Genomic DNA, 19,302 nt, shown 5'->3' with positions numbered 1-19,302 from the left:
TGTCTCCCTGCAAGGCTGCCTCCCTTCCAACAGAGCGATCCATCTCAGCTCTGCTTCCAGGACCCCGCTGCCCGCTGAGAAAGGGGCGTGTCACTCCTGGCCCCGCCCCCTTTTCGATCCGAATCACTCATTTTGATGATTCGGATGATTCGACTCACAAAATAGATTCGGATCAAAGATCCGAATCGTTCATGATCCGGACAACACTAGCTGCGTGACGTGTATCCGGTTGGCTGTATGTGAAAGCCCGCAGTCCCTCCGCCATCTTTACTGTCTTCTCAGTCTCGTACAGCGGTTAGCAGGGAGGGGACCCGAGCTGGGTCGCACACACGCCGTGCGGGCCTGGAAGGACCTGCAGCCTCCGCTGTGACCATGACAGCCAGAGCTGTCCAGGGATCCGCCTGTCAGTAACACGCGTGTGACCGCCCGCACCCCCTTCCCGCTCACCGCCGTTATCTCCAAACAGCACCGTCATGTCGTCCGCTCGCTTCGACTCGTCGGATCGCTCCAGCTGGTACTTTGGGCCGGTGTCCAGGCATGAGGCACAGTCGAGGCTGCATGGGCAGCGGCACGGTGTCTTCCTTGTGCGGGACTCGTCCACCTGCCCCGGGGATCACGTGCTGTCCGTCTCCGAGAACTCGCGGGTCTCCCACTACATCATCAACTCTCTGCCCGGCCGCCGCTACAAGATCGGGGATCAGGAGTTCGACAATCTGCCGGCTCTGCTGGACTTCTACAAGATCCACTACCTGGACACCACCACCCTGATCGATCCGGCCCCCAGGTGAGCTATGCCTCTGTCACTTCCCGCAATCAGCAGGGAGCTGCCTGCAGAGCATTTGATCGCACAATGCTCAGCAGCACGTGTATGGGGCATTGGCAAGTTGGACTCTGGACTAGAACTTTAGAAAGAACTGCTTACAGAGCAATATAAACCTTGTGAATGTGATCTGAAGTGTTGGTTTACCTACTGGTACTAGCAAATCATGAATCAGATGTTTCCAAGGGGCTAATTACAAAGCCAGTGACTGACAGTGTGATAAATTAAGCCTTTTAGTTAATCACTAGCTATGGAATCTGATTAGCCTAGTGTAGAGTTCCTGTTAAGCCCCCATTAATCCTAGTTCCCATAAATCAGTTCTACAGAGTCATGCTTATTTCCTTGTCTGTACTGTAAATTTGTGCTCTGAGGTGTTTACTAATATGTATTGTGAAGTAGTGTTCTGGGTTCTTTGGCTATTAACACTTTCTGAAATTTGCTATGCACAGATTAAACAGTTGATATAAATTTAAGTAGACTTTAGTTTTTATGTGAATGTGGGTTGGGAAAAATCCACGAGCAGTTAGGGTTGAGCACAGATTCCAACTTTAGGATAAGTTCAGTGTTGTTGGACAATATAATTGGGTGCAATTATGCTGTAATATTACTGTTCACATTGGCAAGTTAGTGTGGTGTGATGGGTCTGTTAACAATGTGATGCGTGTGCTGCCTTACTACATGATGTGCGCATTAAGTTGCAGTGAGGCATACTTTCTATTTCTAATACTTTCATGTTACCTTGCATGTCACACAAAATAGACATTAGTGTGAGAGGTATCTATCTTCAACATTGGGTTTCGAGACATACAGTACGAAGATTGATACCTCTCACACTAATGTCCATTTTGTGTGACATGCAAGGTAACATGAAAGTCCATTGACTTTTATGTAACTGGTCACAGTAGATAAAGCGCTCTCGAGCGTTGCAATGTAACGTTTGGAACACTGACACTCATGACTTTCTGTCAATACTATAGCTGCTGATTCCCAGCAAACAGCAACACTCTCGCTGTGCATTGTAACGCATGCATAAAATTGTGTCTGCGAACGTTGCCCAGTGTGAAGACCTAATGTGTGATGCGATTTTTATCCTTCATTGAGCTCTATTTTCAATCACACATGCGGTAAGAGATTTTTTTTACCGGTATATTACCGCATGTGATTCTGCATTTTTTTCCACATTCACTAAAAATGTTCCGCATGTTTCCTGCATGCGGGAACAATGCGTAAAAAAATTTGGGAAACATGCGGAAACCATGCAGAAAAGTTGCATAAAAAAACTTATCCCCCCCAAAAACAAAGTTCAGCAAACACAGCACTCAAGGCTCCAGACTCCATTTAAGTCAATGGGAAGCGAAATATATCACCAAGTACTTGTAAGTGATGATAATTCGATAGTTAAGTCAGAAATAAGGCGCCTCCTTTTTTTTTTTTTTTTGGCGGACTTTTACCGCATTTTTTATGCATGCGGGTAATTCATGCGTAAAATTTTACGCATGCGGTAAATTTCATGCGTAAACATTTGTGAATATCATTGTGGTTTTTTTTTTTTTTTTTTTAGTCGGGCATTTACCGCAAGTGCATTTTTGCCTGCGGTAAATCATTGAGAATAGAGCCGATTGTGATTTTGTTTCCAGGGAATGCAGTAGTGTAGCCCTAGAGCAATTTTTCTATTAAGAATCAGAATTCTCTTGAACAGAACTGAATGGGGCAAATCGGTCAGACTGAAGCCTGGTACACACTTCCGAATATAATTGGCCAATCGCTGACCAATGTTACCATCTTAATGTAGTATGAGAGCTTACCTTTACAGTCTCATCATAGTACGGTATTCAATATCGGTTGACCCTCATACTACATGACAGTGGTAAAATTGGTTAGTGATTGGCCAGTCAAAATTGAAGGTGTTATATCAGGCTTGGTTATCTGACTGCTCATTATTTAACTGTTCGTTTTCAATCATTAACATTTGGTCACAGATTATCCCATGTTTCATGTCACTTTGCTGTAGCATAAATAAAAGATACTGACAATGTGGCATCCATATGTCACTAAAACTATAAAATGAGAACCCTAGAATATTCTGAATTAAATTAGCTTATACGTTTTAGGCTATGTTCACAGTGGAACTAAAGTTGCATCACTAGTCATGCAAACTTTATGTTGAATACAGTGTAGCATGGTAAATGAAGATAATGTGTCACTGCCTATGTTAAATATAATGCATTACCGCACTCATGCACTGTAATGCACTGCATTGGAATACTGTAGAGCTTTGGATCCTAACGCACCACTTGCACTCTGAATATTGCAGAAACTTACTTTTGCAGTGTGACTTTCTATGTTAAAATGCCCCCCATAAAGCCGCAACACTGAAAGTAGCCTGATCAATAAGTAATCTTTGAGTTCTCTTTACCTTAGCTAAGGATATACTTTTAAGTCTTGGAAAACATTTGTACCATTGATAATGCTATGTATATTGAAGGGAGTTCAAAGTGTACCAGAGACTAAGCAGACATTACGACTCTTTATTCCCCCCTCTACTCTCTGCTGTATTAATTATAAATGTGTGTGTGTGTGTGCCAGTTTTTGAAAGGTAAGTTTCTTTATTGCATACATTATAAGTGGGCCACGCTGAATCTTGTGACACTTAATGGACATCCTTTAAACTGGAGTGGGCAACTTAATGAAAATTTGGGAGACTGTATGTCCAATACTCCAACAAGCTGGAATTTGACGAATAAGGCCTCTTTTAGACGGGAGGCTGAACTTTGCACTTGCCGAGCAATTCAGGGTGCGCCCGCCAGTATAGTTCGGGTGCAATTTGAATGCAGCCGAATGGCAGCAGTGGTAACGCCATGCGTGTGAAGCACAGACACGCAGTGGTGTTGTGGGGCGGTAGAGGACCGTGACATGTCGAGTCCTAGCTGTGCTCAGATCTAACTCTGTGGGGATCCACCTGCCCATTCACGGTACTGATCCCTAACTAGTGCCTGGCTGGTACAGGAGAGCAGCTGACGGGTGTGGAAAGGGCCTAAAGATCAACGAAAACCTTAGGTTAAGTTAGGAGTTGGCTATCATGTTTAAAGCGAATCTGTATTGTTAAAATCGCACAAAAGTAAACATACCAGTGCGTTAGGGGACATCGCCTATTGCCCTCTGTCACAATTTTGCCGCTCCTCGCCGCATTAAAAGTGGTTAAAAACAGTTTTAAAAAGTTTGTTTATAAACAAAATGGCCACCAAAATAGGGAGTAGGTTGATGTACAGTATGTCCACACATAGAAAATACATCCATACACAAGCAGGCTGTATACAGCCTTCCTTTTGAATCTCAAGAGATCATTTGTGTGTTTCTTTCCCCCTGTTCTCATGCACTGAAGTTTCAGGCTGCTCGTTTCTTCCTGCAAACAGCTTTGCCCTTGTCTGTAATTCTTCAGTATGTGAAAGCCCAGCCAGCTCAGAGGACGATTTATCCAGCTTGTAAAAGAGAAGAGAGAAGCTGCTCTAATCTAAATAATACACCGGCAGTGTGCATAGAGGGGCCTGGAAGGGGCAGTTCATAGCAGAACCACAACATTGAAGAACTTGGCAGCCTTCCAGACACAGGCTGACAAGTCTGACAGGGGAAAGATACATTGATTTATTACAGAGACTGTGATAGTAGAAAGTGCTGCAGTAAGCTAGAACACATTAGAATAGCTTTTGGAACTTGTAGGATGATAAAAAACAGGATGCAATTTTTGTTACATAGTCTTTAAAGGCCACCTGAAGTTATGTTGGAGGCTGCCATATTTGTTTCCTTTTAAACAATTCCAGTTGTCTGGTATCCTACAGATCATTTATTAAGTGTCTGAATCGCATACCTGAAAAAAAGCATGTAGCTAATCCAGTCAAACTTAAAGGTCCGTACACACACCGGACTGCAGGCAACGATGAGTCCGTCGTCACCTCCCGCTGGGTGGGCGTTCCAGCGACAATCCGGCATGTGTACAGTCTGTCTGCAGACTGATACGGCTGTTTCTGAGCGATCCGAACAGCCGTATCAGTCCGCCGACAGATTGTACACACGCCGGACTGTCTGCTGAAAACCACCCCAGCGGGCGGTGACGAAAGACCCGTCGCCTGCAGTCCGGCGAGTGTACGGACCTTAAGTCAATCATCTGTATGCTTGTTCAGGGTATATGGCTAAAAGTATTGGAGGCAGAGGACCAGCAGAACAGCTGGGCAATTTGCATTGTTAATATGGTAGCCTCCTTATCCCTCTCACTTCAGGTGTCCTTTATAAAAGGAACCCAAGGTGAAATACAAATGGATGCTGCCATATTTATTTCCTTTTAAACAATACCAGTTGACTGTACTGCTCATCTTTCTGGTCATTGGTGTCCGAATCGCATACCTGAAACAAGCATGTGGTTAATCCAGTCAGACTTCAGTTAAAACTCATTATCTGCATATGCTTGTTCAGTGTCTGTGGGGGAAAAAGTAAGGTTCATACACACCTACCAACTATCTGTCCATCTATCTACCAAACTTGTCTGTTAAGCCCCATACACACGCTTAACAGCAGTCTTTTATGCTTTCACAACTTTTGTGAAACAAGTTAAAACACCCAAAAAAAAGTCATTTGCTATTGTCCAGAGCTGATAAGACTGATAAGTCAATCCAACTGGCGATCGCTCCAAAACCGCCGCAGTGTCCAGTGATTTTTTTTTTTTACCCCGCGTTAATCGGGGGGGAAAATCACTCCCGCAAAACGCCGGTGGTAAATGGTAATCGCCAGCGTTCTGCGATTTTTAAGTGTGAACGGGCCCTTTAGGTGCGTACACATGCCTGATTTATTCAAATGACGGGTCATCAGACCCGCCCACGGGGCGGCCATTTTAGCTACAGTTGACCTGTGTGTGTATAGTCTGTTGACAGGCTGATGAGGCTGTTTTTGACGAATCCGCTTAGTGGATCTGTCAAAACCAGCCTTATCAGCCTGCCAACAGACTGTACACACAGGGAAACTGTCACTAGAATAGTCACCCTGCGGGCGGGTCTCACGGCCCGTCGTTTGAATAAATCAGGCGTGTGTACGCGCCTTAAAAGACCTGAGTGTGTGAATGGGGCTTAACAATTTTGGCAGATCGTTGGTAGGTGTGTATGCACCTTTATGCTGGGCATACACGGCTCGTTTTTGCAGTCAATTCTCTTCCATTCACTGCTATCAAGAATCGAGCGAGAGATCGGACATGTTGGAAATTATCAATCAAGCCATCTAAATGGCTCAAAACGAGCTGTGTATGCCCAGTATAGGCAGAGGATCAGCAGGATAGCCAGGCAATGCACATTGTTTAAAGCCCCATACACACACTCAACAGAGGTCTTTAAAGCCTAATCTAGACGGAGTGATCCCGCGGCTCGATTAGCTGCCGGACCGCCTCTTCCGCGTGCGTCGGATTCGATACCCGCTAGTCACCGCCGGCGCCGCTTATCTTCACCTCTATTGTCCGCTTGCGGGGAATTGAGCGGCGGCGAGATCTGACCTGTCGAATCTTATCAATCGAGCTGCATCAGCGGCTTGATTGACAAGTAACATCGCTCCGTGTGTACCTAGCTTTAGGCTCTCACATTTCTTGTGAAACTGAAAAAAAAAATCTTGCTATTGTTCAAGCAGCGGATAAGACTTGATAAGTCAATTCAGATGTTGAATTGACAACATTTGGATTGACTTCTTATCAGTATTATCAGCTTCTTAAAGGGAATGTCCAAGCAAAATAAAAAATTTAGTTTCACTTACCTGGAGCTTCTACCAGCCCCATGCAGCCATCCTGTGCCCTCGTAGTCACTCACTGCTGCTCTGGTCCCCCGCTGGCAGCTTGCCGACCTCGGAGGTCGGCGGGACGCATTGCGTACATTTTTACGCATTTCCGCTATGCAGGAACATTAACACCTACATTTTTTACGCGTTACTAGTTTAATGCACACATTTTACGCATTGAACCAGTAATGCGTAAAAATGTATGTGTTAATGTTCCTGCACTAGCGGGAATGCGTAAAAATGTACGCAATGCGGCCCGCCGACCTCCGAGGTCGGCAAGCTGCCAGGGAGGTACTGGAGCAGCAGTGAGTGACTACGAGGGCACAGGATGGCTGCATGGGGCTGGTAGAAGCCCCAGGTAAGTGAAACTAAATTTTTTTTTATTTTGCTTGGACATTCCCTTTAAACAATAGTAAGTTTTTTTTGTTGTTGTTTTTTTTTTTTTTTTTTTGGTGTTTAGCAAGAAAAGTTGAGAGCCTAAAGCCTAATCTACACGGGTAGATGAGGCTGCGGTCCGACGGCTAATCTTCCACGTGCCCGCCGCGTCCCCGCTCACCGCCGGATTAGATTTCACGCTCGTCCCCGCCGGCACCACTTATCTTCCGCTCGATTCCCTGCCATTGTCCCCCCGCGGGAATCGTCTTTGGGGAGATCCGTCCTGTCGGCTCTTATCAATCGCGCCGCATCAGCGGCTCGATTGATAAGCCACATCGCCGCCGCATCTACGCGTGTAGATGCGGCTTTAAAGACCCCTGTTAATGTCAGTCTCCATATGTCTTTCACCTTGGGTTCCCTTGAAGCAAATTTATCTCACACAAAAGGGGTTGGGCTCTGGGTGCTTTAGAGGCTTCCCAGATTGTCCTGAACCCATTGCTGAAATATAGGCATGATATAAAGCCTTTATCTAGTGGGTTATACTTGCATAGTACCTTAAAAGGATAACTAAAGTGAGAAGAATATGGAGGCTGCCATATTTCTTTTTCAACAATACCAGTTTCCTGGCAGCCCTGTTCTATTTGTCTGCAGTAGTGTTTGAATCACACCCGAAACAAACATGCAGCTAATCTTGTCAGATCTGACAATGTCCAACACACGATCTGCGTATGCTACTATGCTTGTTCAGGGTTTGTGGCTAAAAATGTTAGAGCATCATCAGCAGGAGAGCCAGACAACTGGTATTGCTTGAAAGGAAATACATATGGCAGCCTTCATATCCTTTTTTCAGTTGTTCTTTTAAAGGGAAGATCAGAGTAAAAACAAACAAGTTCTACTTACCCGGGGCTTCCTCCAGTCCCTGGAAGCTGACATGTCCCTTGCTGCAGCTCTGGGATACCCTCCATTGCAGATGTCGGCATGTTATGTCTGTGCGAGAGCTGCTTGTGATCTCGCTCTGGTGGTTTGGTGCGTTCTGATCATGATCTTGAATGCTCTAATGAAAGATTGTTTAAACTGTTCATGTCCTACCATGCCCTGCTGCAATATTTTGGACATTGATTTGCAGTGTATGGTAAGAATCGATTTCTTCTAAATCGATTGCTTTCAGAAAGGAATTGATCGTTTTGGAACGTTGGGTGGAAATCTATAAAGGTGGCCATACATCTAGTTACGATGGGCACATTCGCCCAAGAAACAAATCTCTCGGATCTAATTTGATTAGAGAGACATCTGTTGACATACACCACAGGCTGATTTCCGATCGATTTCAGCAAGAAATCTCTCAGGAATCATCTGAGCTCGCTGCAGTTCCCCTAATGTATAAATGTGTGCATTTTATACATTACCTGTTCTGTATCGCGGTGCCAGTCTAATTCTACCGCTCTTCGCTCATACATACATGTATGGGGCTAACAGAAGTGCTGCAGAAGACAGATGGACACTGCAACACAGGACAGGTAATGTATAAATGCACACACATTTATACATTTGGGGAACATGCACTTAGCGGCACCGATTTTCATCCAATTATAATTGAATAGTCGACCGATCACAAAGTCGCTGACATGGCCCGCTTAAGGGCTGGTTCAGACGGACGTTTGGAGGCGTTGCGTTTGCTAGCGTCGCGTTCAGCAGCGTTCGTGTGCGTTTGGATGCGGTCGCGTTTTTTCTTCCCGTAGGGGAACATTACCCGTCGCGGTTAACCTCCCCTGGAAGCTACATGTAGCTTCCAGGGGCTCCTTGAACGCCAGGGAAAATCGGGACCCAAACGCCGCGTTTGTGTAAACGCGCTTGAAAGCTTGGTACAAACGCTCCCATTCGCTTGAATGGGAGCGTTTAACACCAAGCCCTGAACGCTGGCAGTAAACGCTCTGCAAGCGTCCGTCTGAACCAGCCCTAACTTTACAATTGATGCCCTTCCCTTGTTATATCTTTGTAGTATTTCATTTTGCTGGGCAGAAATGGTTCTCAGCATTTTGGTTCTGACTCTGTTAAACATGTTAGGGGCTTCAGTCTTGTCATACAATTAATACCATGCTTTGTTTAGAAACACAAAACAAGTTGCTGATGTAGTTAGCTGGTTTCTGATTCCTGGCTGGCCATGCTGCTGATAGTGCTGAACATTCACTTAAAGCGGAATATAACCCTGCATTTCAACTTTGCTCTAAAACATTATTTACAGCATATTATATGCAACCAGCATTTTTTTTTTACTAGACCAGCATTGGAAGGGTTAAACACAGACGTTTCAAGTTCCGTGGAGAGAACTGCAGAAGTCAGATTGTTACATTGTATTTAGTTAGATGTATTTATTGATAAACAGTTACACACTCTTTGGCAGTCCTCCAAGCTCCTTTTCAGTGAGAGAGATGAGTCACATTCAAGAATTAGATACATGTATGTAAACAAAATGTATCTAATTGCAGGTTCGGATGCGTCTACAGAAATCTCAAGGGACTTTAAAGCCCTGTGTAACCCTTCCAATGCTGGTCTAGTAAAAAAAAAAAATGCTGGTTGCATATAATATACTGTAAATAATGTTTTAGAGCAAAGTTGAAATGCAGGGTTATATTCCGCTTTAACATTTGTAGTTTTTGTCCTAGCGTAAACAAATCAATAGTGTCTGGAACATGTAATAAACTGACATTGTGGAAGATCTGTCAAACTAAAGTGTGCTAGAATTTGCAGCTTCACTAGTGCAAATCACTTTCCTACTTGTGCTGCACATCATTGCAGTGTTTTTGTGACTTCATCTACAGTGAATTGTCTGTTATGCTAGATTTTATTTTTGCCTAGTGTAAATGGACTAGGCTTGCGTATTAAAGGTCATGTCACACAAGTGACTAGTCTGAGTTGCTTTTGTGTAACAGAGCTCAAAGGAAACACGTGAGTAGGCGTTAGATTAGAGGTACACTTGTCTATTTTACACCTCGATATCTGGCACCTTCACTCTGGTGAGCTACAAAACAATGCCTGATTCAATTTCTGTCTGAAATCGGTTGATTGCGCTGCTAAAAACTTTGCTAGATCACCTGTATCAGGAGTACAATGCTAGCGTTTGATTTTGCTGTGACTATTGCAGAGTGTTGGCAGCAGTGCTAACCCTCGCCTGTCCCACTTGCATGTCATGCGGTGGCTTTTTTCTGTGATACGGCGCTCCTCCCTGGTCATGTGACAAAGGTTGAGGGTCTGGCATGCATTCTGCCTTACCTCTAGTGTTTGACATCTTGCCTGCAGCAACTGTCCAAAGACCAGAGAGGCTTCTGCTTGGGTTGCAGAAGTCTATGGCAGTTCACACACATGGTACACCAAGCAGGTAAACTGTAGTAGTCTCCATGACGAGCTCCTCACTCCCTATCAGGAGTGACCTGCGGATGCTCAAGTTCCTAACAACCCCTCAGCTAACATGGTGCTATCCTGCCATAATGCCCTGGGCGATGCATGCTCTGGAGAGATGAATACGCACCTTGTAAACCCGTTGGTGTTTTATAAAGGGCTGTGGAGTCGGTACAAAAGTCCTCTGACTCCAACTCCCGACTCCTCCAGTTTGAAACCTCTGCCTCCTCAACATTTTATTTGTACACCTGTTAAATAGGTTATACTTGCCTTTTTGAGCCACGATCATCTGTTAACTGGGGTTCTGCTACTGGATAAGACTATACATCATTTCCCACACAGACCTCCACTGCAGATGTTATCTTCATATTTAACTAGGCAAGTTTGCTGAATTCTTCAATATATTAGCCCTATGTTAAAGAGAATCTGTATTGTTAAAATCGCACAAAAGTAAACATACCAGTGTGTTAGGGGACATCTCCTATTACCCTTTGTCACAATTTTGCCGCTCCTCGCCGCATTAAAAGTAGTCAAAAACAGTTTTAAAAAGTTTGTTTATAAACAAAATGGCCACCAAAACAGGAAGTAGTGTGTGGGAGAGCTGGCAGGCACTCAGAGCTATAAAGCCAAAATCAACAACAGATACCCAGTACACTATGTGCTCAAGACCGGCAAAGGAAACGGTTCTGCAGCAATGAAAAAAGGCATAGAGGAAAGTCTGGCACTATAGTGTTTAATGATCAAAAAATAGTATCGCATCAAGTGGGTATATAGTGCATCAACAAAACTTGATAAACAACAATTTGATCAAGCAGTGAAAGACACAAACCAACATGGTATCTTGATACTTAGCTGGGTACTGGTGGGAGGTGGCGGAGGTGGGTGCCAAGAGGTGCACGGCCTAACGACCGTTTCGCATGGCTTGCGCCAGGCTTTCTCAAAGGTGAAATGTGAAATGTGCCTTTTTTCATTGCTGCAAAACAGGAAGTAGATTGATGTACAATATGTCCACACATAGAAAATACATCCATACACAAGCAGGCTCTATACAGCTTTCCTTTTGAATCTCAAAAGATCATTTGTGTGTTTACCTTCTGTCCCCTTCTTCTCTCATGCACTGAACATTACAGGCTTCCTGCAGACAGCTGTGCCTGTGTTTGTAATTCCTCAGTATGTGTCAGCCAGCTACTTTCACAGCCTAACAGAGGAGGATTTTTATCCAGCTCTCTTCTATCACTGATAAGATAGCAGACAAGCTGCTGGCTTATGTAAATAAAACACACACTGGAGTGTGCATAGAGGAACAGACAGCACGGAAGAGTTGGCAGCCTTCCAGACACAGGCCGACAAGTCTGACAGGGGAAAGATACATTGATTTATTACAGAGACCGTGATAGTACAAAGTGCTGCAGTGAGCCAGAACAGATTAGAATAGGTTTAGGAACTTGTAGGATGGTAGAAAAAAACGTTGTAATTTTTGTTACAGAGTCACTTTAAGACCGGTCCAGGGTTAAAAATGTCTACTTACCTGGTGCCCCTGGCAGCCTATCTGTCACTTGCCGAAACTCCCCTCCGTTGCAGATGCTGTCCCCTTCAGAATACTGTGCCTGTGCAGAACGCTTCTGGCAACAGGAGCACGCAAGCGCAGAAGATGCTGACCTGGCAGTGTTCTCCACAGAATTATTTTCCAGCCGGGTGGCATGAAAAAGTACCCCTGTAGGGCGAGATGAGAGAATGCAGGACCAGTGCTTCTGTGCACAACTCTGCTTACAGCAGAGGAGGAGGTGAGCCGATGACAACCGGTCGCTCACCAAAACTAGCTGGGTGGGGCACCCGGCTAAAACAGCCTGGGCACTGCTTCCTATATATATCCTTTTTTCCTTTGCTTCTCTCCTGCCATCATGTCTATACAGAGCTTGGCCCTGGGCTGTTCACCCGATGGGATCGAGTCCTGATCACCTCATACCTGTGTACGAGGCTTTAATCTGTTTTGTCTTTAGAGGCTGTGACCTGTTGCAGCAGCTAGTTGCCCATGTTGTATAAGCTTTAGGACTGGTGTACACTGAAATGGGTATAAAGTCTTACAGATTAACTGATCAGCTGTGTCCTTTTCTTTCAGTTGCTATGCGTTTGAATGCACTTTTGGATGTAATGCACGTTTTGAAAGTCTCTTGTACAAATCATTATTGTACTGCCCTAGCTAAATAGCTCTGCTGAATGCAGTGCAATGGTCTTTGGTGAGCACTACATGGCATCATATTTGGTACCCAGGCAGATGTCAGTGTGTCCAATCATGCTATGTTTATGCCACTTGTTGAATGCTGTGCACAGGTTTTGAATAAAAGCAAGTTGACCTGGCAAGTGCTGTGTACTCTCCACTGTATGTAGATGTCTGTATGTTCAGGGTGTCCACAAGCTAGTAGAATCTGGAGAACAGTTGGCTGTGGTAAAATGCTGAGTAGGTTTAGCTTTTTGCTAATCTGATAATCAAATTAGTTGGTACTTTATATATGCTCTAATTTGCTAAGCTCATTTTCCTAAATGGATTACTTAGGGTTTGATTAATAGTACAAGCACATTCTGTGATTTAAAACTTACTTGACATGAGACTTGCAGAGCTGTGATCCAATGATATTTTAATACCATGGCTATGCGTTCTTCAGTAGGTGTCAGTAAAGAGAGATTTATTTTTCTGAATGCTCATATGTAAAAGTAAAGTAGTTGAGACATTTTAATTCTTTAGAGACTAGTGGCTTACCACCAGCATACACGTATAAACATTTTTGTGGGTATGAGTTTTCTTTGACAATTTAAATCAGTGGTCCTCAAACTAAGGCCCACAGGCAGAATGTCACCCCCTGAGGCTTTTTTACTGGCCCCCCAACACCTATGTAGCATTTTTAAAAATTCACACTCGCCACCACTTCACAGGTCAGCAGTCCTTGACCTGTACGCTGGTGCTGGGCTCCAGCAGGTACACCACTTCTGCTAACCCAACCGCAGACTAGAACAAATGGAGACCGCACTCAGGAGGCTTCTTAAACACTGTATTAACAGCTGACAGAGCACAATGTACCCAACATGTTTCGGGCGGAGCACCTGAGGAAGGGCTTCGCCCGAAACATGTCGTGTTCCTTGTTGTGCTCTCAGTTTATACAGTGTTTAAGAAGCCTCCTGAGTGCAGTCTCCATTTGTTCTACAGTCACCTATGTAGTATAGATGCTGTCAGCTACATCTTTAGAGACTCTGTAATAAAATTTTGAGCCTTATTTTTTTCTATTCTATAAGTTCCTATACCTGTTCTGATGTGGTCTGGCTTACTGCAACCTTTTCTAGTTGCACTGTCTCTGTAATAAATCTTATCTTATTTCCTCTGTCGTGTCTGTCAGCAAGAGGCTGGAATGTGTGGAATGTGCAGCACTGCTTGTCATTGGCAGAAGCTTTACACACCCCCTCCAAGCTCTGCATGAATCACACAGTAAGCTGTTCTCAGCCTATGATACTCTGGTTAGAAGCCAGTCATTTGTTTGTAAACACTGCCTAAAACTGTTAATTACAAGCCAGGATTGCAGCAGGGAGTGACAGAAACAGCACAGAGGGACACAGGGGAACATAAGGAATAGAATGGTATGCTTTTTATTGTAAGAATATTAGAGTGCAGATTCTCTTTAAATATTGATCCGTATATAGAATGCAATAATTCTCTGGTTTCCAATCAAATTCCACATCAGGTGACACTGTTGTCCAATTGGACTGCAGGTTGTCACCTGGGTATGCTTCACTGTCTGGTGCACAAACATAATTTTATGTGTACCCCCGTCCCCCAGCAGTCTGAAGTATGTTGACCCGGCCCTTGAACTAAAACGTTTGGGGACCCCTGATTTAAATCTTTAGGCTATATTCACTGAGTAGTATGGTGCGGCAAAGCGGCTCTATTTTAACATGGATTTTCATAAAGCAATGCACTACCTATGCTACGTTGATGGCGTGTGGTATCGTAGCATGCCGCATACTGTGCGTTTATTGCAAAGCACCTGCATTAACCGTGACAGTGAAGTATACTTTTCATTGACTGTATGCAATGTAACATACAGATGCTGCTTTCCAATTGCATTCCTCATGGCATGCAAGAGCCACTGTGAACCCAGCCTTTTTCTAATTTCACCACTTGGGCTTTTCTACAGTCTGTTTCCTGTGCTGCATATTTTTAAAGCTTTTTTCATTTCTCTCCTCTTTAGGTACCCAAGCCCACCTGTCAGTGCAGGATCTGCCCCCAGCATTGTTGCGTCAGAGGAAAACTTGGAATATGTAAGGACTCTATATGATTTCCTTGGGAATGATGCAGAGGATCTGCCTTTTAAAAAAGGTGAAATTTTAGTAATTGTGGAAAAGCCAGAGGAACAATGGTGGAGTGCCCGAAACAAAGACGGTCGTGTTGGTATGATCCCTGTACCGTATGTTGAGAAGTTATCCCGTCTACCACTCCATGGAAAAATTGGAAGCCGGAATTCAAACAGCTATGGCATACCAGAACCTGCACATGCCTATGCTCAACCTCAGACTCCCAGCCCTCTGCCTGCTTCTGGCACCCCTCCTGTCACCCCTTTGCCATCTACTCAGAATGGACCTGTTTATGCTAAAGCTATTCAGAAACGAGTGCCGTGTGCCTATGATAAAACTGCTCTAGCATTAGAGGTAAGTTGCTGTGCACAAAGTGTGCTTATAAGATAAAGGCACCAAGTATTCTCTGTTTCTTGTGATCAGCTGATTTAAAGACCGGTGTAGTTGGATTGTATAGCCTGAGGAACCAATTTTTTTAAACTGTTTTGTTGTCTTTGTATAACTCAGGGATGTACAAAGGTAAGAGCTCAAACCCAGTAGCGGCCTTTTCTAAGCGCTAGTAATTTTAAAAGCTCTTACTAATGCAATACTATGGGGGATTTAAAAGAGATTCGCCCAAGTGGGATCACAACTATATAGCATTACATTAGCAAGAGCTTTTCAAATCCCAAAGCGCTCCTAGTGGGTTTCAGGCCATAGAGGCTGTTGATGCCCTCATGCTAGTGACTTTTTCGATTGGTTCGTTGTGAGGGAGTATAGCTCACTGGAAGATTTAGTGAAAGTAATCAGAATTCAATTGGCTACTGTAAAATGCATTTAAACTAGGCTCGTGGTTTTAAATGCATTTTTCAATGCAGTTTTTGTTTGTTTTTTCAATTACCTTCTTGGCAATGTTTGCAGAGAGGAGTTCCTGTGTATATGCGACGCTTAGCTTGGTAAGACTTAACAGCTGTGTTCAAACACCTCCCCATCTCACCACTGACATGAGGTAGTCGGGGAGGAGGTATGAGAAGACGCCAGTCTGTGTTAAAGCAGAGCTGACCTTGCCCACCTCCCTGTGCTCTGCAGAAAGAAATAGAGGGAGGTGTGGGGAGTGAAGTCATTAATGGTAGAGTGTAAAGGAAGCAGCTCACTCTTCTGCCAGATCTATACTTTATGCACAGATCTCTGGGTCATGTGACTGGCATTTCCAAAGGGAAATCTATAGAAAAGCTGTATAAAACTTGACACTGTTCCCTAGTCCCTTTTTACTAACCATTAGATAAGTTCGTTGAGATACTAACTTTGAGTTCATTCACTTTTTTTTTTTATCCAGCTAGGTATTAATTAGACCAATCAAATGCAGGAGCTGATAATTTTGATTGGCACAGGTTTTTTATATATATATTTTATATAATATATATATATATATATATATATATATATATATATATATATATATATATATATATATATATATATATATATATATATATATATATATATATATATATATATATATATATATATATATATATTGAACCTCCGGACTAAAAATGTACTCAGCAGAACTGAAAAGGCTTGGTGTATAACAGTTTCACGGCATCAGAACTTTGTTTTTCTTACCAAAGCATCATTTTTAGCGGCATTTTTTAGCTAAGCTCCACCAATCAAAGAAAAAAAGCCTGGGCTTTTTTCCCTGATGCTGAGCAGAGCATGATGGGATTTCCTATGTTCACGTTGCCTAGCAACTGGGAGGGGTGCTCAGGACAGTTGGAACTGTCTCATGCTCCCTGTCACCTGCTTTCAACCAAAAAGATGGCTGCCATCATGAAATCAAACATTTGCCTGTTCTTTTAAAACGGTGTGGGTAAGAGATTATATTACCTATCTATTTTAATTAACATAACTAATGTAACTTAATGACAATATGTTTAGGCTGGAGTTCCTCTTTAAGCTGCATAGAATTATATATAATTTGCATCAACACTGATTGCTGTCTCATTGACCATCTGTACTAAAAATGAATCCTCCGGGCTAGTGACGCTTCTGTGTAGCCAGTGTTCTCCCCAGGGCCAATCAGGGGGGCGGGCCGCCCGGCTGTTTTTAAACCCCGCCCGCCTGTTGTCATTGGCCCACCTAGCTAGGAAAAAAAACAGCCAAAGCAGAAGCGTCCGACCGCGCTACAGTACATCATGCCGACAGCTGCAGTCTGCACGCACGCCTTCTGCCCTCATCTCTACCTCCGTCTGTAGCCTGCATAACTATGCAGATAGGCAGCAGTGGGTGTGGCCGCGGGCAGGCTGGAGGGGCTCGCTTATCACGGATTCTGTCTGGCATTCTTTCTCTAGGCTCCGGTGAAACTTTTAGAGCTGCCAGGCTTCCTTACGTTGAAAACAGGCCTGTGTAACAGCTCAGCCAATCGCTGCGCTCTTAGCATGGCTTGGGGAGTGGCTTATGCAGTGCTGTGACACACGTGGAGTGGAGGCAGCTGGCGGCAAATGATAGATCAAGGAGGGAGCCGGGGCACCGCGCACGGAACAGCCAGGCAGAGAGAAGCAGCTACAAATACAGGTTAGCTTAATGTGAAGTCTGCCTGGCTGAAATGTTAGGAATTTCTTTTCACTTACTGAGTGGCTGCGCTGGCAGTGTGGATTCACACCCCTTCCCCCTCCCTCCCCCTTACTCCTCAAGATGACCTGGTGTGTGTGGATTGCAGATCTCGGAGTCTCCCAGACAGGACACTGGCCAGCTGCATACCGAGGGGACTCTGCTTGTCCTGTCACAAGGCTTTGTTACATAGCCTGATAGCAGTGTGCAGGTGATCATCTGAGATAACATACGTGGTGGCTGTCACCTGTGTGTTTTTTTTTTATTAATCCAGCTTTTTGATGCCTATTTTGGATCAATATCTATGATCATTTATGATAATTGAATTACCCCTGCCATCAGGTAACTGACTATCCACAGAAGAGCTTACAATCTAATTCATGCCTTTATGCCACTTACTCTCCAGGAAGGATCTTACCATCTAGTCCCTGATGTTCTGTCACTAACTATCCACAGAGGATCTTACCATCTAATCCCTGCTGTGATGACACTAACTATCCACAAACTATTTTACAATCTAATCGCTGCCGTTGTGTCCCTAATGGTTGGTACACACAATGAGATTTACTGCCAGATCGATTATTTCCAGCATGTTCTATCTGATTTCCAATCGATTTTTCATTCAATCCTAGGGAAAATTGGGCATGTTGGAAATAATTGATCTGGCAGTAAATCTGCCAGAACATCGCATGGTGTGTACCAGGCATAACTATCCACAGAGGAGTTTACAATCTGATCCCAGCCATTATGTCACTAACTACAAACAGAGAAGCTTACAATCTAATCCCTGCTGTGATGTCACTAACTATCCATAGAGGACCTTACAATCTAATCCCTGCTGTGATGTCACTAACTATCCACAGAGGAGTTTGCAATCTAAACCCTACCGTAATGTTACTAACTGTACTCAGAAGATCTTACAATCTAATCTTTACCGTCAATCATGTTGCTGGGGGAACCTGAGCACCATCATCTGAAACAATTTCTCCCTAATGCCTGGTACACATGATGCAATTTTCTGACAGATTTATCATCAGATCGACTATTTCCAACACGTCCAATCTGATTTCTGATCAAATTTCTGCTCTGTTTCTCATAGAAGTGAACGGAAAATCGATTGAAAATCAGATTTAACATGTTGCAAATAATCGATCTGACAGTAAATCTGTCAGAAAATTACATTGTGTGTACCTAGCAGGTACATCGGCTTGTCTCCTCCTCCACCTATGCTGTAAGCAGAGTTGCACTGGTCCGGCATTCCCCTGTCACACCCCACCCGGCTACTTTTTCATGCCACCCGGCTGGAAAAAATTCCTGGGGAGAACACTGTGTGTAGCACTTGGCTACAAACTGTTCCCTGAAGGATGAAGTCTGAAGCCCTGTGGGGGCAGTCCTTGCACGTGTATACAAGGCTTAAGATTTGAGGTAATATGTCCTGTAAGCAAATTTCTGTCACCTGCGGGTGACAGTAACTGCATGTGCACACCTTTGGTGATGACCACAAAATTTGTAAGGCGTGTAAATTTCCTTTTGAACATGAAGCAGAATTGTACCTGTGGCTTACCAGATTCCCAAACTGGCGGTAAATTCACTGTCTGCTTATAAATTTGCTGATTACTTGCAGGGCATGTTTTCTCTCCACACTAAAAAGGAAAACTGAGATCTAGAAGAAAAAAAACATACATACCTGGGAGTTTCTTGCAGCCCCCTTCAGGCTCCTCGGTCCCTCTCTGCCCTCCCAGGCCACCTATATCCTCCACTAGGCAGCATGCTAATTTAGCCAGGCGGGGGGATCTGTTCACGCTCCCAGCGATGGAGAGGAGGCACGCATGGTTGAACTGCGCCTGTGCCAACTGGTTGAATTATCAAGCTGCCTGGTGGAGGAACCAGGTGGCCTGGGAGGACAGTGGGGACTGATGAGCCTGAAGGGGGATGGAAGAAGCTCCAGGTGTGTATAAATGTTTTTCTTATTTAGG

At 44.1% G+C, this 19,302-nt stretch overlaps 1 protein-coding gene across 1 annotated transcript in view; it reads left to right on the top strand.

Moving 5' to 3' along the window:
• The first annotated feature begins 202 nt into the window (after window positions 1-202).
• The window catches only part of CRKL (CRK like proto-oncogene, adaptor protein), a 32,863-nt gene continuing 13,763 nt past the window's right edge, over window positions 203-19,302 (top strand). The window contains exons 1-2 of the mRNA XM_068238231.1: window positions 203-784; window positions 14,635-15,091. Coding sequence (XP_068094332.1) covers window positions 474-784; window positions 14,635-15,091 — 768 coding nt within the window. The 5' untranslated portion in view covers window positions 203-473. The remainder of the gene's footprint in view (window positions 785-14,634; window positions 15,092-19,302) is intronic.

The sequence above is a fragment of the Hyperolius riggenbachi genome, chromosome 1, assembly GCF_040937935.1.
Source record: "Hyperolius riggenbachi isolate aHypRig1 chromosome 1, aHypRig1.pri, whole genome shotgun sequence".
NCBI classification, from domain to species: domain Eukaryota; kingdom Metazoa; phylum Chordata; class Amphibia; order Anura; family Hyperoliidae; genus Hyperolius; species Hyperolius riggenbachi.
The sequence above is the reverse complement of the archived record's forward strand: the minus strand, read 5'-3'. Positions and strand labels throughout refer to the sequence as shown.